The 24278-nt window shown below is 40.2% G+C and overlaps 1 protein-coding gene across 2 annotated transcripts in view; it reads left to right on the top strand.

Annotated features, from left to right (window-relative positions):
- Positions 1–21997, top strand: part of Tph2 (tryptophan hydroxylase 2) — a 93804-nt gene extending 71807 nt beyond the window's left edge. For both annotated transcript variants that reach the window (XM_026386612.2, XM_026386611.2), the window contains exons 9-11: positions 13099–13194; positions 21564–21697; positions 21823–21997. In XM_026386612.2, the coding sequence (XP_026242397.1) occupies positions 13099–13194; positions 21564–21697; positions 21823–21997 (405 nt within the window). The remainder of the gene's footprint in view (positions 1–13098; positions 13195–21563; positions 21698–21822) is intronic.
- Positions 21998–24278: the final 2281 nt, after the last annotated feature.

Raw genomic sequence — 24278 nt, 5'->3', positions numbered from 1 at the left:
TCCATTTCTAGCAAAAGCAGAAAGAAGATGGTTGGGATTTTTTATGAGCTAGAATAGCAGAGGTAATGTTATATCAAACTATAGGAATTTAATTACCCTATTCCACAAATGTAGTTTTCAAATAAAGGAGTCAAAAGGATTTCCAAAGCTATTCTTCTGAACTGGGATATAAAAACCCAGAATACATTTAGTAGATGTAAAATGTATTACTGTACATTATGAGCCTCCACAATGAATGGTAGCACAATACGAAACTCGACATGAGACTGAACACACAGTGATTAAAAATCTCTTTGCTCTCTTCTTAGAAATATTACAATTTGCTTGGAGTTTTATGTGCTCATTACTGTAGGGATGGGCATTTCTGGAATATTTCTGGTGGGCAGAGTTCACACTGGAGAAAGGTCTTCCAGAAAAATGGAAATTTCATCAATTTGAAAGATGAAATCCAGACTAGGTGTAAGTAAGAAATGCTGTTAGGGTTGGGAGGAATAAATCACCTGGGAGACGGGGAGCACATCATTCTTTTCAGGGTCTGAAAGTCTGTCCTTTACATAAAAAAAATCATCCCCTGACTTAGGGACTCCTCTGTTGAAAAGTCTTTACAGAAATTGTTGTTTTTCCTTCTTATTATAAAACTGACACATACTCATTATAGGAAATTCTGAAAAATGGATAAGGAAGAAAAAGAAAGTAAAGAACATTTATAATATCACAGCAACAATAACCATTCTTAACATTTTGGCATATAGCCTTCAAGTTTTTCTGAAAAGTCATTTTGACCCATCGAATAAGGACTTCATGAAAGGGAATCCTGGCTTTGGAAAAAGGAGTAACGAGGTGTTCATCCATTTATCAAACACTTGTGCTGTCAGGAGAGACTTTATCTTTTATATCCACAGAAGAAAGGATAAATTGGAAATAGTCTAGAAATACAGGGCTTATGAGTCTCACTCAGTTAAGCTGCAGTGTTTCAATGAACGTCAGATGTGGCTAATGAGTTTTGTTTGCTTTTCCTTCTTTTTCTCAGAAAAAAAAAATCAACAGACAACACATTTTTCTTAAGCAATTGGTTTCCATACATGTTCCTCAACCTTCACATCTTGCATTAGTCTTGTCCCCATTAGTGAGTGCTACTTTTGTCCAGTCACCTCATTATTCACCCTCTCCTATTGTTCTCTTTTTGAGTAAGATCGTAGACATCTGCCAGTAGCAATAGTATTCTAAAGCTTTCCCGTAACAGTTGCTCCCAAATAATCCTACTGCTCCTGAGTAAGAGGGAAACTGGAATCCATAGTAAACAGTGAACCCTACTATAGTAGACTATGTAGTTTTCCTGGGCCTGGGCCATTTGGGACTGGCAGGAGAGGCAGTATTGTGTGGTGAGTGATTCAGAGTGCAGATTTTGGGATCAAATTACCTAGGTTCATATCCAGGCTTTGTTACTGACTGGCTAGGTGATAAAAATTAGGTGAGTAAAAATTATTCATGATATTGGCTAAAAAATGGTAAGGCAAACTTGACTCAGGATCATCAGGACAGATAAAGGGACTGCTGCATTGGGGATTTGCAATGGAGGAGAGAGATTGGGCTCAGCTGCTAACAAAGAAATGTGGGAATCTGTAACCAAGGAGTGGGATGGGGTGAGGGGTGGTTAGTGCATGGAGAATTACTGAAGGAACCGTGAGAGGTAAGGAGGGATCCTAACTAAGCTGACCTGAGAGGACTCATGCTGAAGGGAGGCCAGGATGTCATACATCACTGGGAGATGGGTGGGGGATCAGGAACCTGTAATTAGGCACTGAAGGTGATCAGAAATCAAGCATGGGGGATTCTGGCTAAACTGACTTAGCAGTATTCTTGCTACAATTGGACAATGCAGAGATGAGCCTGAAAGTCCCAAAGTTAAGATCAGCTGAAAGAGGAGCCCAGGGGAAACTGACTAGTTTGGGCAAGGAGAGAATCTTTGTCAGTGACTTTAGACAAGTTACGTAATCTCTTTGTGCCCACGTTCCATCACTTTTAAAATGAGACAAATAATACTATCTAATCTTATGGAACTGTTGTGAGAATCGATGAGATAGTGCATCGTGAAGCTACTTAGCACAGTGCTAAGTGTTAAAAAATGCCAGTTAGCGTATTTCGCATGATGGAACTCTTAGACATCTAGTTGACCATATCAGTACTTGCGTACAGGAAAGGCCCCTGGAGAGTTTCTACTTTCCTGTGTGACCTTGGGTAATTCTCTAACTTTCGACATCTCAGGTTTTCCTATCTGAAATGCAGACTGTGCAGTTTATTTTACAAAGGGGTTTTAGATGGAGATAGCATGCTACTTTGCAATGTAAAGTGTTTTATCTATAAATAATAGAAGTAAGGCCTCCCTAGAAGATGTCAAGTTGCTCCCTGGAGATGGAGGAGGCCTCCCCTGACTTAATAGCATACCTCCCCTGAGTGAACGTAGAGAGAGGCAAGTTGCAGGAAACAGCTTAGGAAAATAAATGAGAAAATATTGTTTGTGTCAGGGAGAGCCCATGAAATATGAATTCCTGACTAAACTTCTCAAGCAGATTAGGAGTGATGCTGTTCATTGATACATGCAGCCCTCCCTTAATAACTAAACAACGCAATAAATTTGGGGTTTCAAATCTTGGCTGCTGTTCCTCATGAGCTCAAGCTTCTGCTAACTCAAGCCAGGTACTGCAGTTGGGCTGTAAGAGGGTTGAATTAACATAAGAGTATGCAAGGAAGCTCTTGGCAGAATGCCCAAACAGGTCGTTTGCTCTAGTTTTGATGCATTTTGGATAAGTCTCCATGTTTGTACACAGGGGTCCTATGTTGGTGTCCAACTAACAAGGTTTAAACGTTCTCTGTAATAAAACAAGGGGAAGTGCCTTAAAATGGCTTATGTTAGAGACATTTAAATGTTTAGCTATCATGCAAGCTTTTTCATTTTTTTGGTTGTTTACTTTTTCCTTTCTCAAATCTAATTAAAAAGACTTAATTCTTCAAGATAAAAAAGTCAAATCTATAATAGGTGAGGAAAGGGACCCTGGATTTTGCTCCTTAGAAAAGGTATAGCAGACAGGAAGATGTTGATTTGTAATCCAGGAAAATATAAATAAATACATCCCTATATTAGCTTGCATCTTGCTTAAATTTTTAAATGATGTCTACATTTACTCATCAGAGGATATCACACAACTGTTCCTCATTTCTGGCTTTTCTTAATAAGACCAGCCTCCTTGGCAGTCAGATTGCCTTTACACAAGGGGACAATTGGCCAGAGCTGAGTTGCTGTTTTCCCATTAGATGGGCTTCATGATCCTCAGGTGGGAAGTGGAATATCATCTCAGTTACCTGCCTTCCCCCTACCCACTGATTAAGGGGCTTTACTGATTAGGGGAGGGGAAGGTGAACAGAGAGATTGCTGTTCTAGGCAGCAGCAAACACACCACTCTCTTGGTAGCCAGAGACAGAAAGTAAGTTTGGCAAAATAGCTTGTCATGAGACACTGTAAATATTTCAAGTTGTGCCATTCTTTATCATCTCGTGAATTCTCATCAGCCAGAGTTAATTTTGTGCCTATCAAGTAATGCATCTAAATCAAATGTAAGTATGTATTGTTGTTTAAAGTAAGACTATCTATCTTATATTTAGTTCTGTACTTGTAATATGACTTTTTAATAAGAAACAGTGTGTTGTATTTCTAACCTACCCTCATTTTTTGTTGTCTGAGCTCTCTAGAGCTGTGCTCATTGCAGTACTGCTTCCCACTAGTAACACTTAGAGGACTTTGGCTTCCTTTTATGACTGGCATGTAGTGTGCACTTCTGGTTGACTCCCTGCAGGCCTGTGCTGTGTTACTTAGCTGACCCAGAGATAACCAAAGAAAGGAGGGCACCTCCCCCATGGCAAGCCATGGAGGATGACTGTAGCAAACTAAACACACCCTTATCTGCCCTGGCACAGTGAACTCAGCCATCAAGGACTCAATTCTGGGGTCTGGTAGTGTTCAGTCGCTCTGGGAACAGGAGGAGGACAGCGAGCTATAGTGCAAACCATATGCTATAGTGTAGGCCTGCACACCTGCTTCCAGTCTGGCTCTAATATCCCTAAGCTTGCTGAAGTTACTGGACCTGTCTTCATTTCCCCATCTGTAAAATGGGATATTGAACACTGGCACATAGTAAGAGTTCAGTAAAAGGTAGCATTTATTTCATTTTCTCTACTTTGCAAAGAATCTGAGACTCAGAATGGTTAAATAACTTTCCGAGGACCAAGTAAATGGCAGAGCCTGTCCTTGAACTTTGGTCTCTCAGTCCAAAGTCAATGTGCTCAAACTCCCATGCTCCATTACCTTCCCAGTGCCTACCTCTCAGGGTTGTAAGATGTAAAGTGCTTAACACTGTGTCTGGTGGAGTGTAGGCTTCAGTAACTGGCAGTGATGATGATTAGAGATAGGGAAGCTCGGCTGAACTTAAATGCCTGCTAGAGTTTCAATTACCTGTAAACCCTCATTGTGACAAGGACCCCACTTCACAGGTATATCTTTTCAGCCCCATTTACACATACAGATAGTTGGTGTCGAGTGGGAGAGATGATGATGGTAGTGGTGAGGGTTAGTGACTAGGAAAGAAACACGACTTCATTAATAAAAACTTAAAATAGAAAGCTGCTCAGTGTAATGGAGCAGCAAGAATGGCTCTCACCGCTAAACATACCTTTCTTGTCAGTTCTCAGATATATAATCATCGTCCAGGATTCCCAGTCTTGCCTAGAAAGAAATAGGTGAGAAAGTGGAAGCTCTTTAGCCCTCATGTCTAGGAGGGTGTTGCTTTTAGTAATGCAGGGATAAAAATAAAACGACCCTCTAAAGGCAGTGGTGACGACCCACAGCTCACTTGGAAGTCAGTAAAAATCCCATTTTTCATATGAGTGTTGGAGAGCTGACCTTTAAAATCACCACATCTGGGGAGAATGTGTGATTTGATGCAGAACATTTTAGGGCAGGCTCAAGGATGAATGGTTGAGAATATGCTCATCAGTTTTCTTCTCCTTCAAGGAACCCAGAACTGCTTAGGTTATAAAAGTCAGCTCTTGGACACTTCCAAACCTGTAGCATTTGCTTAAGTAGGTCTTCTGCACAAGATGGATTAAACACATATAGAAACGGAATGCTGATCCATGCAGCTGGTATGAAAATGAGGGGTGTGTGTGTACGTCTTCATAGTGGAGTTCGGCCATTTCAAGGTAGCTAGTTGTATAATAAGATCAGCGAAGGGACATTTTGAAAAAGATGAAATTGCTTTAAAAGAAGAGCCATACTTTGTGAATCGCTTTGTTATGGAGATGCTACATTGAGGCTCATGAACTGGATCTGGGGTTCAAGGAGTAACACTACTGAATATAAAACTAGCTTTTGATTTGTGAAACTTGAAATACCTGCTGGTCTAGAAGGCATAAAAAGAAGCCTATTTGTATTCATAATACCTATTTGAAAGAGCTGTGGAAGTTTGTGGAAATCAGAATTGTCTGGATAGACATCTTACAGATTCATCTCCAGAAGAAAATATCTGTTTGATCTTGTGTGTCATCATCTGCTAACTGAAGGTCTGGGTGGTGATACCTATATAAATTCCTCATAGCTTTAATTCTGAGCAGTCTGGGCTGTGAGGCACTTCAGTGCTTGAATCTGTCACATCACAAACTCCTCCATACCTTGACCAAGCACAGTTAGCATTTTCCCTGGCTAAGCTTCAGTTGGCTGCAATCTTCAGAAACAGCAAACTGAAAAACTTTCCCTCTGACATTTTTGGATGATGAATCAGATGTCAGAATCAATGAGTTTTCAGAGTTACTGCTTGTAATGAGGAAGCCTGAAGCCACTTAACCACGAGGCTGCTGAGCTTCTGTAGGAGATACCTGCCAATCTGCGTCCATGATCCTGAAGGCCTGCAAGGTGCCAGGCTTGACTGTGACAAGGAAGTCCACTCCTTCCTTCCTTTCTGACATGGAGGGCTGTTGGCTGTCCTTGAAGGGAGCGTAGAGGAAGGCCAAGGAACAGATCTATTTCTGAACCTGTAAGTGAAAACCCATTTGATGACGAATGTAGAGGAGTTTTCATTTTTTTTTTTTTAGTTTTCATCTTTTTAACGTCTGTAATATTGGAAAAATTGGCTGAGATTAGTGATTACTGACCCAGGCTGTCCCTGACTCTATTGGCATGACCTACTAGGGAACTCTTCTGGCTTATGCCCCTCCCTCCCTCCTTCCTTCCCTCTCTCCCTTCCTCCCTCTCTCCCTTCCTCCCTCTCTCCCTCCCTCCATCCCTCCATTCCTTCCTTCCATATTCGCTGAGGGTTTGCTACATGTCAGGCAGGGTGGTAGAGACCAGACATTAAACTATAACAATAGCAAACAAGCCAAGTCAGGCCCTGTCCCTGATTTTAGGAAGTTCAGTGTTTGTTGGAGGGGACAGGTTAGAAGGCTGGCAATTTCAGCATGAATCCAACAGTGCTACCTAATCTGGGAGACCCACAGGAATTAGACAAGAGCATTCCAGTCAGGGAGAACCCAGATGGAAGACAGCAAGGTCAATCTGTGCTGTTGCCACCAGTTCTGTGATGGGAGGTGAGTAGGGAGGAAGAAGATTGAGAGATGAGGATCTAGAGATCCTGGAGAAGGCAGGGGCATCCCTTGAAGGGTGTTTTCTGCAATATGCAGAGTTTGGACCTTCACTCTAGGGTAGTGGGACGGTGAAGGTTTGTCATTGGGCTGTCACACGGCCATGGTGATCTGGCAGGGGGATGGGAGTATCCTGGATGGATCCTGCTGGAGTTTTAGGGGGACCAGTTCCTTAGGTGGTACTGATGTTCAGTGAATACATGGCACTCCTCTTAGTTCACGAGTGGGAGGAAGACGAGGGGGATTTTTCTTTCTTCCTCCTCTTCTTCCTTTTCAATTTGGAAAATACCATTAGAGCCTGGTGTGGGGACTGCTAAGTATTAAGTAAAAACAAAGTCAGGTGGCCTTTGAATTAGAAAATGCCCAAAGATGAGCTGAAGAATGGGCAATAAAACTTATATGGCCAGAGGGCGCTTAAACCATGCATTTATTTCTCACAGCATCCACCGCAACAAAAAAATACAGGCAGCAGTAGTCAAGGAGCACACAGAAAAATCCAGACTGACGCAGGGCTGTTGAAAATCCGCCTATGTCGACGTATTCTTCAATAAAAGTTGTTTTCTGCTGACACTCTTTTTTCCCCCCTACAAATGTTCCTCTTATATTTGATGATCAATTTTCCACAAGGTTTGCCATAATGTTTCCTCAGAGTTTAGGACTTTACATTTTAATTCCTCCGATGGCTGTTGTAACCTAAGACAATGTGCATTGTTTTAGAAAGTCAGGGGCGTCATTTTCTAGCTGACAAGACATTACTGGGATCCCTTCCCTTTTTCTGCACTTGTGTTGCTCTATCCTGGTTTGAGGAGGGTCACTGGCAGAAAAGGCAGTTTCGGCTGGAGCCCATGACCTGGTACGCAGTAATTTGACCCATATCTACCTTCCGGTGACACATATTTCCCTTAAGCGCCCCCCATCCCACCTGCACCCCCAGCAACCTGGACCCAGTCACTCTTTCAAGGAGCTTGTTTTCCTGTAGCCTGGCTAAGATCCCATTAATTCTTCTAAATCCAATACAAGGTTCAAATTCTTCCTGTCCTGAGACAGACAAGTAAACACAATTTAGACAGAGTGAGACCCTTATGGTAGGATTAAAATCAGAATTCTTTGTTATTTTTATTTGTCGTCTCTCTATGTCCATACTGTGCCTTTTTAAGCATAGAGGTGGTCTCTTTAGCTACATTTGTAATTGCAACTAGAACTTAGAAGAATTTAACAATTATAAAATTTTTTTGATGCTAGGGATGAACTCAGGGCCTTGCACATGCTAAGCCATGCACATGCTCTACCACTGAGCTATACTCTTATCCCCTAACAAATATAATATTTAAAATGACGTTTGTGACCTTCTGAGAGTTATGGTGGTTTTCACTTAGAGACTCAAGGAGAGAATATGGTAAAATATAATAGAAACCTGTATATAAGTACAGTGCCACAAGGCATTTGGCCACTGAACTTGGAATTTGTACAAAGGTTATTCTTAAATCCGTGAACATTTGAGGAGTGGCTTCATTTTGTTAAGGGCCAGATGGGGCTTCAAAGGCATGGAATAAGTGTCCTGAGATCGTAGAGCTGCTGTGGTCCCAGGACTGTGGAGGAACAGTGTTGACTGGGGACTAGAGCCCTGGATCAGACCTCACGTTTCCCAGCCCTGTGTCTACCACTTTTGCACTCATATTTGATGTGGCACTAGTTAGATAATGGCAACACGTATGGTAAAATGTTGAAGCATGCAAAAACCACCTTTCTGCTCTCTTGAGGTTCAGACCCAGAAAAATTTTCCCACTCTGGACCTTTGTTTTGCAAATCAAAGCATTGGGGCAGGCATAGACACCTTAGTGTGATTTGGCTTTAAGTACAACTCTTGGGAATAGTTGGAGTTTAAATGCTTGAAGAAAAAGCAGCAAAGACTGATGTCTGGTGGGAAGTTTTGTTTGAGTGATGGGGCACAGGTGTGGCTGTTTCAGAGTCAGTGAACCCCCCATGTGGCTCTAGCAATGCAGCCTTCATTTTCACTTTTGGTTCCCAATGTTTATTTCTATTGCCTTAATATTTCTATTCTAAAGTTTCCTGCTTAGCCATCAAACATCATTCTCATTCCATACTATGATCATTGGCAATTTAATCAAGATTAAGGAATCTTGGCTAAAGTTAGAAAAACACTCATTGTTTATAAACTGAAATTTTGATGTAACTAAACTTCAGATTAGTAGCTGGGGGGTGGGTGGTAGAGGGGGAACTTGAAAGTCTCCACCTTTTCAACAACCTTGCAAATGTATACTTTGACATGCTATTTGTTCGAGGATGGAAAAATCTTACCAAAAACTCTGTGAAAGGGAGGCTATGAGACACCGAGTCCCTTTTATGTGTTTTTATCTACAGTGACCAGAGCTTTAGACCCCTGATGTTAGAACAGCTTTGAGTGGCATTCTTCCTTTCTGGGATTTATCCTTTTGTTATGACATGGGCATCTAGTAGAACAAACGCTTGTTACACGGGTGTTGGAGCAGTGTCCTGGAGGTCCCAGTTCTACAGGCAGTGAGCCTTTATTTGCTAGATCATAAAGAAGTAGTGGTGGTGGTGGACGAGTATGGGAGGCAGAATCCAGGAGTGGGTCAGGGAAGCGTGGGTTGCCAGGGGCACTTGAGGAGTGGGGTAATAGCTATTTACATCCCTTCTGGAACGATTTCAGTATTTCAACACCAGGAACTACTTTGAAAGTGTGATTGGCTGTTACTGGTCCAGAATGCAATCACTAATGGAAAAGAATGCTGGATTAGCAGTTGGAAACCTGAGTTTAATTCCTAACTCTGCTAACCCTTAGTTGTGAGATCTGAGCAAATCATTTAAAATTTGAGCTTCAGTTTTCCCACTATACAAAGGAAATAACAAGAACTGCTCTGTCACTAGTGTGTAGTAAGCTATCATGTAAGGATAAATAGGATCTAAAGAAGGGCCTGAGGAGTTCTCTTATAAGAAAAGCACACAAATATAACGTATAACTTTTTTTAAACCAGTGACTATCTTTTTGTTTTGTTTTGTTGATGGACCTTTATTTTATTCATATGTGGTGTTGAGAATCAAACCCAGTGCCTCAAACATGTGAGGCAAGTGCTCTACCAGTGAGCCACAACCCCAGCTCCAACATGTAACTTTTTATTATGTTAACACATTTCAGTCGCTCTTTCAACTTCTTGCTTCCTGCCCATGTGCAAGATATGTGGAAAATGGAATTCTAGGTATGCAATGATGCATATTATCACTTAAAGATATATGTTACCAATATGTAAGATCAAGTTTTTAGGAAAGGTGACAGAGAAAATATATCACTCATTTACTCACTTGGGTATCTATTAAATGACATGTTTAAGCCACATTTTCTGGAGAAGGTAAAAAAAATCATACTTGAGCTTTCTCCTAGCAGTTTATAGTGCCATTTAAATCCAATTTTTGTACCTACAATGACTTTTGGGCAGAATTTATGTAATTATTTCAAAGGATGCAGGGAGTATGAGAGGCAGGAGGTAAAATCTCCCATCAAGAGGCAAACTGAAAGAGTAAATTCCTGTCCCATCAAAAGTTCCTTGACAAACTTGGACATTTAATTGGAATATGTGACCTTAGCAAGAACTTCAGGCACCTAGCACCAAACATAAGAAGGGTGTTTCATGGTGTGATTTTTGTGAATCACCACAAGGGATCGTTGTGTACTTCATTGGGTGTCCTGTCATGCCTGGGGACTTGGTTCCTTCAGACTTTTATCACTGTCCATCTGAAACCTTTTCAAGAATGATGCACTACCAGAAGTGATCTGAAGATGGCAGCATTGGGCGACCTATCTCCTTTTCCTAAGAGCACTACCCCAGCCATGTTCCACAGCAGTGTTTGGATTTCAGATTGTCACTCAGACTTCCTTTGCTTTAATGACTGTGTGTGTAAATGACTCTGCTTTTCTTCTGTGGAAGAGGTCCGATCTATCATTCCTGTTTTGGTTTTCAGTTAATGATTGTATATAATTATACTCAAGTAAAATATTTATAAATAATTATATATTACAATTGACATATAAAATTTGGAATTCATGAACATCAGTGCTGATGAAAGGTACCCTTCAATTTGGGAGGTGCTAGTTTTGGTATTATTTGTTTAAAAGACACCAGCAGCCAAGAATTGGCAATTCTCTTTTGCAGGTGTTTTTTCTTTCTTTTTTTTAAAACAAGGCTCAGAATATGTTTTCACTCTTTATTTTTTTTATAATTGCTAGGATATTTGTTTGGTAAATCTCTAGGGAGTATATTATAGATCCACATCTGGAGAGTTCTCAGAGGAAAATAAACTCTATTTTCTTAAATTTTCAAGAAGCAATTAGTTATCCTCAAATTCTGAAGGGTCCTCAAGAGGTCAGCTAGTTTAACTCTAAGCCAGCTTAGAGTTAAAACCAGCTTATAAAACCAGACAGTAGAAATGTGCGGTTGCTCCTTCCTCCTAATTAGTGATCTAATCGAGGTCTTCACCGGTATCAAAAACAGAAAGAAAACTACCCTGAACAAGTTCATAATTCAAATTTTGCCAACACTTGAGTTTCAGGTGCAATTTACTATTTCTCATTATCTGTCAGTCACACATGGAGCTGCAAATGGAAAACTATCTCCAAGCAAAAGTTCTCATTCTCTGAGGACAAAGGGCTGCAGAAGCAGCATCTAGGGGCTTTCTTTGGTCAAGGAGCACAGGAAACCAAAGGGAAAGGTAGACGGAGAGCAAGCAGATGGAGCTGTGTGAGGTCAGAGTTTCTGGAAGGACTCCCAGATGATGTAAGGGCGAGAGCACAGTCTGTACCGCGGGAAGGAAGATGCACGGTGGTTCTTCCCTCTAGGTTCCTCTGATGCTAGAATCACATTAACTACACACTGGATGATAGATTGACTTTTGAATCTTTAGCTGAATTGACATAGACCTTTTAATTCCTGCTGTAAAATAGGGTGGGAGGCCAAATCTCTGTGAAAACTGAACAACACACCAGATTTTTCTCAGAGGCTGCCTCTGCTTGTTTTGATTTGGATAATAGCCGTGACCATGAATTATGTATGCATTGATGTAGCATAAGTAAAATTAAAAATGCACTTAATAGCTGACCTAAATGCTCCTGTAGCTGGCTCCATATGTGTATTTTGGATGCTTTTGAATATGACAGCACATTTTTTTCCCCCCACACAAACTCTTTTATATTCAATGTTAAATCTTTAAGGATGTCACGTCATGGGCTATAAAGGCAGTATAAATTAGGGAAATCAGCCAAAGGTACACTAAGAAGGTGCCATGAGATTCTAGTTTTCCTGTTTTAGACCACTCAACTTCCGAGGTCATCCTCACACTAAAAAATAAATAATGCCTTCCTAAACTGTGGGACATCTTAACCTCCACATGAAAATAGAACAAACTGCTATGTGCTACAAATACTAACTATTTTCTGCCCCTTCTCAGGAGTGTTGAAATCCTCTTTCTCAACACCTTCAGTGCTCGGTCGTCACTAATGCAGGACAGTGTTAATCTGATGCAGCTTTTATTGCTCATTGTCAGCTTCTCACTTACCTGTCAGAGCAAAAGTAGTGTGTTTGTAGACCCTCACAACAGCATCTGTTGGCTTTGTCTAGGTTGATTTTATAAATCCAACAGAAGTGATTGCAAGTTTTAATATCCTGGGGAAGCTGTAGTACTTGATTTTGATACAACTAAGGTCATTATATACACACACACATATGAATCCACACATGCATATACATATGCATACATAGCTATACATTTAAGATCTTAATAAAACACACACCAAAGTTGTGGTTATGATAATCTGGTAGGCATATTCTTGCTTTCTTGGTCTCTCTTTTGTTTTTTCACCACAACTCTTTCGCAAGCATCGGCACCTAATAGGTATTCAATAAGTTTGTTGAATGAATAAACAAATTACGAAAATCAGTTTGAGATGATTGGATTCCAAGCAATTTTTTCCACATTTGCATGAACTTATTTATGTTATTGGAATTCAGGTTGGTAAATATAGTAACATTTTCTTATGGTGTTACCACTGTGATAGTCATTTATTTTTAAATCTGTGCTTTTATTTTTAAAATTATTGCGTAGGATAGGATAGGATAGGATTTGACCTATAGGGTTTCTGAATCTAGGAAGTATGAAGTATCTTAGTAGTTAATACTTTACCCATATAATTTAAATTTATGGAAGGATTATTCATTAAACAAGAGAGTAGATTTCGATAAATGTTGTTTTAAATGTTTTTAAGTTGATAACATTGAAGAAATTATGTACAGTGCAACCAGTTTACTTTGGGTGCCATTTTATTCTACTGAGGAACTTGTTGACCAATTCACTGGATGTGTGTCTATTTTTTTTTTCCAGTGCTATTTCTTCACAATTGAGTTTGGCCTTTGCAAGCAAGAAGGGCAACTGCGGGCATATGGAGCAGGACTGCTTTCCTCCATTGGAGAATTACAGGTATGAAGCTGTGAATGAAAATATCCTTCCCAAGCAAACTGGTTCAAGGTCATGGAAAATATTGATTTGTTTGTCTGAGCATTTCTACTCACAGATACCCCATACATATTTAATATAGAGGATTTGGCACCTCAGATGTGGGTGCTGACCTAACTTTTTGCACTTCTGAAAGTGGGTCATGCCTTTCTGGGTTTCTGGTGTGACTCAAATGGATGAACAGCTATGTGTACAAATCAACAGGAAGTATAAATGTATCCTCAAGTGTTTGGTAACAAATGGCTGGCCTAAATTTAGTGCTAAAAAGTGGGCAATGACATAGCAGTGATCCTACTGATTGAAATTCACTTGTGAGGGTGGCTTGGCTACACTGATTTCTGTCACCTCCATTGTTCCTATAGACTGCCCATCATCTTCTTTCTAAAGGGGGTTTGAGGTTATTTTAGTTTCCTTTATGTACATTAATTCAAAATTAATGGATATTAAAACACTTGTGTACATACAATTTGAAAAAAAAAACTAAGGATATTGTCAAAGAGGAGTCTAATATGTGTTAGAGATGCCTAGAAAATGCTATTTTTTGCCTTAAAATATAGTAAAATGATCATTTATTCAGAAATTATGGGGCTTGGGACGTTCTGATATTAATAGTTTGGTAATTTAAGAATTGCTATCTATGCATCACTGGGGAATAGCAAGTTTTGATGAATTTAGAATGTAATATTATATACAATCTGGAAATGGTGCTAGAGACTAATTCAATATTTCCTTGATTATTTAGACCAAGATCAGGTTATGTACTATCCTAGGGTTTTTATTTTGAGACTGGTTATTCCTACATAATATAGTTGGGAAATATATTATTATTGGAACTTTTTGGTTGGTTGTATTATTATTATCTTTTAGTTGTTGAGGGACCTTTATTTTACTTATTTATATATGGTGCTAAGAATTGAACCCAATGCCTCACATATGCTGGGTAAGTGCTCTCCCACTGAGCTACAACCCCAGCCTCGGTTGGTTGTATTCTTAAAAGATGCAATTTCACTGCAGTTCTACCGAGTTTGCTCATTCCATGACTCCATTCCTTCATGAATTCTTCAAAAGCTTGATTGAGCACTTACAATGTGCCTTGTACTGTGTCAGACATTTGGGATGAAAAGACAAATAATAATGATGGAGAAGAAGAATAGGAAGAAAATAGCACAACAACCTTAATAAACCCTTAAATAGACCTTAGTGTTTTGGGTACTTTAGCCATATTAATCCACTTGATCCTCATAATAACCCAGTGAGACAGGTGGTGTTATTATCACAGATGAGAAAACTGCAGATGAGAAAACTGAGGCATAAAGACATTAAGGGATTTGTCTAAGGTAAGTGTTGAAGCTGGACTGAAATGCAGACTATCGAGGCCCCAAGAACTGAGCTCTTAACCACCAGGCTGTGCTGCCTGGGACCCTGGCTTTTCGGGGGTTGACTTCTAGTGCCAGAGATAACCCACGAACCGGATAATAAAAAAAAAAGGTGACAAATGTGCCTGGTACATCTTACGCCATGCCTGTGGGGGCTTCCTGACAAGGACCCTGCTACCCAAGCTGATTCTTGAGGGATGGGAAGAGTGAGTAAGGAAAGGACAATGTGCACAGATCAAACAGTGGACAATAGAATGCGTGCCCTGGACGCTGGTCTAAGCCTGGCCCAGTTGGGGAACTAACTGAGGCTCAGCATGACTGGAATAGAGGATAATGGTCAACATTAACACACACACACAACAACAACAACAATTACAACAATAAACACTTGAAGTAATTTTTTTAAAGATCAAATTTTAATGAAAAATCCATTTGGGGTTAATTTCAGCACACTGGCCCAAACCCCAATCAATAGGATGATATTATATCTCCATAAGCTCCTGTCTTTTACAGGGTGTTTTTTGATTTCTCTGCAAAAAAGTGTTAGTGAGAAAATGATGCAGCTCAAGACCTATTTACATTCTCCTCAGATGGTTTATAAATTATACCAGAAACAAAAGAAACAAATCTCTCTCGTGGCCCCCAACTTTTGACAGGGTCTTCTGGTCTGGTTAATGAGGCATGTGCAGGCAGCACTGAGGTGAATCTGTTGTTTTTGCTCCTATTGATGTGGACAGAATTGTCTGGGAATGGAAATCAGCCAGAAATACATACACCAAAGGGCATTGTCCGCCATGCATCTACTCGTTCTGGTCCATCACCTCTAGTCGTTAGCATTCTTCCATTCTCAAATTTCAACACTGGAACATCCTTATGATTGCTACTTCAGACCACTTTTACAATTCAGAAATTCTTTCTCTAAGAATATCTTCTGCTTGTTCACAGAGAATGCATAACCTGAGATGCTTTGCTTAGCACCCTCTCTCTGCCTGGCTTCTGTAAATGCCCAGAGCCTTCTTAGAGCTCTTCTCAATACTTTTTTAAAATTTGAATGGATAAATGATGGTTCTGGATCCAATATAGGGATAACTTTATGAAAAGTATTATTATCATAATTCCTGTATAAACATGCTTAGAGTTTTGAATGCCTCTTGCAGTAAATATTTTATACTGTGCCAACTCTTGCCCAAATGTACGTACCTGCTAAGTTGTTTGAGGTTTGGCATAGTCTTTCACGTAAGTACTCACCTTCGGTCCCAGAACAGAACACTTCCAAAATTTGTGCTATAACACTTCTAAAATTTCCCTGAGGCGTAGATGGTGCTCTTCAGAGCTGACCAAATATTTCCAAGTGGTACCTCTGTAGTTTGGGGGATAACATCCATTTTTCTCTCATTTTTTGCATAAGTCTTATTTTTATCTTTGAAGACAGAAATGAAACAAACATGGAAAATCTTTTAAGAGCTAAAAAAAATCTGATAACCATAACTACTATTCCCCTCCATCTCTGTGTTGTCAGATCTGATCTGTGGCAGGCACTCCAAAAGTGTGTCAGGGTGGGACTTTTCCATACCTTCCATCACTGCAGAGAGCAGTTAATCATGAATTAAATCGTCTCAAAAGCTGACTTTGAAAAACAGGTTGAAAATTGAATAATTGATCCCCATTTACCCACAATCTAGCTTGTATCCTTTATTTCACACTCTTTTTCTCTATATCGTAGAGTTGATCTAACTCTATAAATCTAGGCATCATTTTTTATCTCTTATTTGCTTGTTCATTCATTCATTTTATTCAACAAAAACAAAATTGATTGTCCAATATTTCAAGGAACATGGGATCAAGTAGGAAACCTGTAAGAAAAGGATGGATGTAGATCTCAGCCTAATTCTTTTGGAGAAGCAGCAGTGAAATTTGTTCACATTAGGTGCTCAGGAAATGAATGCTAATTGATAAATTGTGAGTTTTATCTCAAAAATCTAATCTATCTCAAAAGCAAGAGCCAATTCTATTTCTTTTTCACTTTATATTTTTCAGGCCGCAGATTAGATTTTTATTTTTTATAAGTGGTCTTACCATCCACCCCATAGTCGTTGTTGGAATATTTCATATAAATACATTTGTTTTCCTTTTTCATGTTTTGACAAGGCTGGTGGTTTAAGTAAATGTAATTATTATTGCCTTTTGGCTTTAGTTTTAGGATGCCCTGGTGAAGTGAATTTATTGTGTTGCCTTTATATAGCTATTAATCAGCATTCTCAGAACAGCTTTCTATTTATTACAATCATTTGTATTTACTGCTACTTCCAGCAACTCTGGGAGGTGGTCAGAATTATTGCCAGGCTGTGGAGAAGAGCCTCCAGAGGCTTGAAGTTTCTCTGAGGTCATCTAGTAGGTCAGTGGTATTGCCAGAGTTGGGACTGTGCCGCTGAGCCCCTACTCCTTAATCCTGTTCAGATGTCTCCTGCCTCCCCTTCTCCCTCCTAGTGCTGTAAGGAGCAAATGATGGAGGATGGGAGCTGTAAACTGTCTCTGGCCTTCACAAAGGGGTTGCTTGAAGAGGAGGTTGGTTGTTCTTTTGTCCATGCAGCTTATTCCAACTGGTATGACCTAAGCATTGCTGATTTAAAAAAAATAATAAGTTGGATGCATCATTGACCTTTGCAATAGGGATATTGATGGCATGTTGTGCCTGGCTTGAAGGATGAGCCTGTGAGTGGGGGGTTCAAAAAATACCACATGCACACATACACACAATGCACAGATACATATATTTGTTGTTCTGATGTGGGAAAAGATGATTGTGGTGTGAGTGTAGGAGTGTTTGTGAATTCTTATTTGGAATCTAGGGCCCAAACTACCCATAAACCTGACTTCACACCTGAGTTTTTTTCAAACTTTAACCAGTCCTAATATAGAGAGTGAGGATCACAGGGTTTACATCTAGAATAGTTGAGATGATAATTCTGAGTCATTGCAAAGACAGGTGTCTGATGAGCGAGCCCAGGGCTGGTATTCTTACAGACTAAGTCCTGGAAGTCTCATGGCTGGGCATGCTTCTTCCCTGGAGAGAGGGGCTGCACACATGGTGAAAGGTATGGCTGAACATAGGTGTGTGCCAAGCTTCTTCCTTGGACTAAATAGCAATAATACCTAAATATATTGAGTACTTCCCAAGTAGGCATTTTGCGTACATGACCTCATTTAATTCTGGCCACAACTCTGGGTTATAGACACCACTAGTTTTCCCATTTTTCAGGTGAAGACTAGAAAGGGCCTATAGAAGTTAAATAAATTGTCTTAAGTCATAAAGGCAGGAAGGGATGGAGCCAGATTTGAACCTCAGTTCTTTATCTCAAAGACTTATTCTCTTAATCACTGTATAATATTGTCTACTAACAACTAAATTTTAGGAAATTTTGATGTTGAAAAGAGGATTTTTTTATAATTAATAGTCTGGAGTGACAAATTAAAGTTAATTACAGCTGATTATATTGGTAATGGCCACCTATGTGGGGAAGGGTGGCAAGGCCATTCCCAGGCCCGGTGGGAGAGGCTGTTGTGATCAATTACACTGGCTGGAAGGTGGTGTAAGTACTGCATATTTACAGACCCTGTTAACATTATATTGCAAGAAGAGCTGCAGAATCCATGCAGCTCTAACATCTCAGTTTATCAAAGTGGAGAGTGCAGCCCAAACTGAGGTAGTTTCACTCATTTGCTATCATACACCTAGCTTCTGTGGGACAGCATCCAGGTTTATGTGTTCCAGACCTGTGCCCTTGTCTTTAGCACTGTAGATAAATCCAAAAGCAGTCCTTGCAGAGTGTTCAGAGAGGAGAAGGTGACTCCCAAGCACTCCTGCAAGTTTCCAAATGGCTCGAGAGTAAAAGATTGTCAGCTGGATTCTGCCAGCATTCTAAAGCTTCTCTCCAGGGGAAGTTGGGTTGATTCTTGCTGACTTCAGGAATTTAGATGCTTAACGCTTCAGGAAGGAAGTGTTAGGGGCATCAAGTCGTGTGACTCGGTGTTTAGAGAGGACCCACTCTGAAGGTAGATGAGAGGGCATAATAGCTCTTATCAAAACTGAGGTGGCTCACAGACACACATGGGTAGGAATCAGGAAGCAAACCCAGTAGGGCCTCTCTATTGGACAAGGGATTTTGGAATTGAGGGAGACACAGATTCTATCTTGTACTCCTTGTGTCATTTGGTAGTATTCAGAGACATGATATCTCGTGGGTGGTAGGGGTGCTGTCACACAGGAGAGCTCAAATTTAGGTAAAAGAGACCATTTGCAGGTGTGGGCACTACCTCAGTTGTTGGTCTAATCATTGGCTGCTCCCTTAACCTCTAGGCTTCTGTCATTTTCCAGACTAATCAGTGGGTAGCAGGATTAGCCCCATATTTATTGCTAGTTAAGGAACAGCACTGGTCCCATAAACTGCATGGGGAGGTCCCTGGTAAGTGACCAGCATATCACATACAACAGGCTTCTAAGATTAGATGGCATTTTTTGATTGCTTATAACAATTATTTTTCAGTTTTTCCATTTAAATATGGTATCAAACAAGGGTAATCTATGTTGCCTAATGGGCTTTGCCTGAAAGTATTTGCTGTGAAGACAGTGATTCTTCTCGAAGTCTGATGCAGGGCACCCTGAGTCTTTTGTTGGATCTATTCTAATCCCCATTACTTGCTGAAATGACTGAATGTGGTCATAATAGGATATTGTTACCTGGTGATTTTTTTCTAGAACCATACTGATTTCAGTCTGTTGTGCACACATGCATCATGGAAACCCCCTCTACACATAGTGACAACTGAGGGTGCTAATGTCCTATGGAGGTATTGGAGACCCAATGAATAGATGAGTTTCACTTCTTTCTGTGCTTATCTTTGACCCAGTAAGAAGTCTTTGGCTCAGTGGTGATGTCCCAAGGAGCCATGATTTAAATGTTCTTATAACCTGTTCTGCTACCACTCTGTCTGCCCCTGAATGCAAAGATAAAAAGTCTGAGGACGCGAAGTCAGCTAGGGTCCCTCCTTCCATCTGTGCGTGGATGGGTGAATGAATAATTACAGCAACGCACTACAGTTAAATGTAACCACTGTGTACAGCTGCAAAGAAAGTAGTTTATGATTCTGAAAACCATGACAAGATGATGGGAAGCCAATTCTTTTGCAGAGGAGCAACAGCTCTCATCAAAGGACATTTTGTTTTTTGAAACCGTGAAGTTGTTTTTAAAATGTGGACAGAATTATTGGTCATGTGGAACCAAAATCCCCTGATGTTCACTGTGCGGCATTGAATCCAGCACAAATGCATTTGCAGGTGTAGTGACCTTCTCCTTTATAATGAAGCTGTTCTGTGGGCCAAAAAAATGAGTTCACTTCGAGAGGCCCTCTGCATTCCATGATTCATATATGCATTGATCTGGACAACAGGACTTTGCAGGAAAGTGAGCCACATGCAGGGTAGAGCAGTGTGCCCCTTCTCTTACGTGTCAGTCCTTTGGTTCTCAATTGCATTTTCAAAGGTAGGGAACCACAGCCTTCTTCACAGAGGGCTGTAAATCATTCCATGCATTTTGAAATGGCTGGGGAAATGCACCAAGAATATTGATCAGGAAAGGATTTTCAGAATTTCTCCAGGAAATCTTAGCTGTTAGAGATTAAGAAGGCAGAAAAGTGCTTTGGGTGAAATCCAGAGGCTGGATTAGAGAGTATCTTTAGAATCATCCACCCAAACCTCTCATTTACACTAGAGGGAATGGAGGCCCTGGGAGGTTAAATGATTTACCAAGGTTACCGGGTTTGAGGCAGCACCTGCACCACAGCATCGGATTTCTCACTTAGTTCAAGGCAATTTCTGTTAACCCCCTCCTGTCTCTCTTAATTAACTGACCCCTTAAATTAAAAAGAGGACAGAATCTAGGGAAGTATTTCTCAAACTATGTTTCATAGCCATTTATGTCAGAGTCACCTTGGATACCTTTCCAATGCATATTTCTGGAATTCATCAGACCTACCAAGTGAAATTGAGGCCTGGGCATCTGCATTTTCACAAGCTCCTCAAAGGTTATTTAGGTACAGTGCACTTTAAAACCATCCATTTATAATAGGCAGGTGGTGGGAAATGGCCACTAACTTTCAACATCACTGAATTTATGTGGAGGATACGGTCATTCTTATTTTCTTGCTGATCTTCCTGCCAGTCATATAGGGAGGTGAACAGAGCTAATGATGGTTCAAAGAGTAATTACAACGGCTTTCTTGTTTTCCTAATGCCTGCTTTGGACATAAGTATAACTATTAATATTAGCTCTTTTTCCCCCAACTGGCAATATTTGTCTGCTGTATATTGCTCTGCTGTCTGTGATAGAAGGTAAATGAATGCTTTGTAAGCATCCTCAAATATACAGGCCCACTCCAGTCTCTGTTGATACACAGGGTCTGGCCTCAAAACGTCTAGCAACGAGTCCACAAATAGTTCAGTGAGAGTCCCAATTACCTCTGCACGTAGGTAATTATTACTTCTGCCATTTAAGTGAAATTTCAGTACATTGCTTATAGCAATAAATTTAGGAGCATGTTTATGCTGTCCCTGCTTCTATTCATAGCATAGATTTAAAATTCCATTTCTGTTGGGATATAGCTCTGAACTGTCCTTCAGTAAGAATTTGGCTGATGATAAATAAAATAATACCATGATCTCATTTTTTTCCCCTCAGCACCTAACAGACTTGAAAAATCAAAGCAAACCAATCAATCCACCAAGCCCCCCCTTCTCCCAGCGCCCCCCACAATGCCAATTTTCCCTGCAAATAGGAGAGTTGTGTTTCATGGCAGTTCTGTAGGATTACTGTGCCATCAAATGTGCTGTAGAGGTGTGATGTCTTGGCACTTTGGAGGGCTCTCTATGGAGTTTAACGGGCTTTGTGGTGTGTTTTGCAGCATGCTCTTTCTGACAAGGCCTGTGTGAAAGCCTTTGACCCAAAGACAACGTGCTTACAGGAATGTCTTATCACCACCTTCCAGGAGGCCTACTTTGTTTCAGAAAGTTTTGAAGAAGCCAAAGAAAAGATGAGGTAAACTTGCTTTTCTTCCATCTATAGAAAGTAACTTTTTGTTTTTCTGACTCTGTTTCTTCCTTCTATCTATCTCTTGTACCAATAGGGGTTGATCACATATCCTATTTCTGTTTATTCTGCAGGGACTTTGCAAAGTCAATTACCCGTCCCTTCTCAGTATACTTCAATCCCTACACACAGAGTATTGAAATTCTGAAAGACACCAGAAGTATTGAAAATGTGGTGCAGGACCTCCGCAGTGATTTGAACACAGTGTGTGATGCCTTAAACAAAATGAACCAATATCTGGGGATTTGATGCCTGGAACCAATGCTGTCGCCAGCATGATCTTTTGGGGTTGCAGCAGCAATTCAGTCAATGTCATATAACACCAATAACTTTCTGTGTCTTGGCTTGGCTAGTAAGCATGCAATTCTGTATATCTATACCTACTTGTAACTTACTGTGTTAACGTATGAAACACTGTAAGGAACCCAATAGCAGATAACCCTCATTGTTTGAAAGATTGTAATATGTTTAAATGTCTTAAGTAGCTCTGACATTCCTGCTTAGCATCCCTAACCAAACTGCGTCTTTAAAATTTGTAACAAGGCGCCCTCTTATGATTCTAGCTTATGACCTTTTCTTCCTTGAATCTGAGCTATTCTCTGTTCATTAGATAAAATGAAAATAGCAGTGAAGCAGTTTCTATTTTCAGTCGTATCAGTGTTTTTGCAGCATTATTCGAGATAAACCCAGAGTTGTAGGAAACTTCCTATTACAGTAACAAAAGATTCATTATTCTATTTCAAAAATTGTTGAGGTAACACAGTAGTTGAAATGATTTGAGAATGAGTATTTATACAATGTAAGAAAAGAAAACATTTTACAAACAGGATATATAGGTTGCATTGACCTTGTAGAAACAGTTGTGGCAAGCTTCCTGAAGCATTTTGAAGAGGATACTTCCAGAAAGAATATAAGGATAGAGTAAACACTGGGGAATAAATCTTGGTACTATGTATTTCATGCTGGAATAAAGTGAATTATCATCTCAAATGTTTAATCCATTTTTCTGGTCAGAAGTAATAAAATCATAGGGCTACAAAGATCACCAGTGATTCCAAAGAGGTGGAATTGAGTCATAGAGAAGTTAAGTGATTTGTCCAAAGTAGCACAATTAGTTGTGCACTGAAGTTCATAGATGGTTGCATTTTCATTTTGGATTGTTGAGTTCAACTTGGCGTGAGTGTGTGCTTACGTGAAGTCAGAGAAGGGAAACAAATGCTTGTTAGAACTGTTTGTCACTGCATGGGAACTGGTTTGTAACCATTGTCTCCTCTCTCAGCCATGCACCAGACCAGATCTATGGTCAGTTGTCCATGTTCTCAGAGTTTGGACAATTCTGGGCAAAAATGGATAATACACCACAAATTTTTGGTGATCCTTGCTATGAAAGATAAAGTCAGGCCTCTAAGTGAACAAATAAAAAACTGCATTTTGAAATGGCTGGGGGAATGCACCAAGAATATTGAATGAGTGAATGAATTTCATCTTCTGATTCCCTCACCAAACACAAACAAAAACTGATTCTGATTTTGGCAGGTAGTAAGGGTTCTGAATGCTTAAGTGGTTGGGACAAAAAGAGGTAGAGAAATAAAAGATGACAAAGTGGCTTTTAAACTTGTAATTCCAAAATACTTATTTGAGCAATTTCCAACATTGCTGACACGGGTCCCAGGGCATCCTGGATCCATGTTCTTGGTATCCTGAGCAAAGAATTGAGCCAGACATGAGAGGTTGGAGAGCAAGGCAGTGGTTTATTTTAAAGGCAAAGTAATGTTTTGGGAGAAGTGAGAGAACTAGAGTGGGCCCAGCTGCCAACCATCTAAAGATCCTGTCTACACTGCAGTACTCCCCTCCTTCCCCTGGGTGGATATGGGGTTAACTGACACCTTGATTGACAACTGAATTTTACATAATTTCTTTTCTATTGCCCATGTGTAAGTTTATTTTTCCCTTAAAAAATGCACAGACAGGGAGCAAACCCCAAGGCTAAAGATATGTTAAATAGCAACAAGTTAACTTAAGTCCTCAGGCCTTTGGGCTATTGCTCATGCCCAAGACTGGGGACCTTGCCTTCTTGGTCTTGAATTTCCCTTGTGGTCCTTTAACTCTCATGCACAGCAAGATGGCCTAGCTTGCCCTCACAGGAAGGGACTCCAGTTGGCGTGTCCTCAGGGCTCTGGGTGGAGGTGAGAGCCCCAAGGTGTGGTCCCTTGCCAGGGCCTGGTCTCCTACCTAACAAAGATGTTCTTTTAATAGGAAATTACATCAAATTTCAAGCTAATTCACCGTCTTATAGGACTCATTATGGATCAGAAATCTTTGGTCTAAATATATACAGGGGAAACATGAGAAAGAGTTCAAAAACACCTTAGGGGAGGTAAATTTAAAATAAAAAGTCTGAGGGTTTTGAATGTTGGTTCTCTTAATAAGAGGAGATTTCATTTCTGAAGCATTCTCAAACAACCCCTGTCCCAAAACAAAACAAAAAACCTGAGTTCCTGAAGGCATTTGGTGGCTAGAAGGTGACAAT

The sequence above is a fragment of the Urocitellus parryii genome, chromosome 5 (genome assembly GCF_045843805.1).
Source record: "Urocitellus parryii isolate mUroPar1 chromosome 5, mUroPar1.hap1, whole genome shotgun sequence".
Taxonomy (NCBI): domain Eukaryota; kingdom Metazoa; phylum Chordata; class Mammalia; order Rodentia; family Sciuridae; genus Urocitellus; species Urocitellus parryii.
Note: the sequence above shows the minus strand (reverse complement) of the source record. Positions and strands in the feature narration are given on the sequence as shown.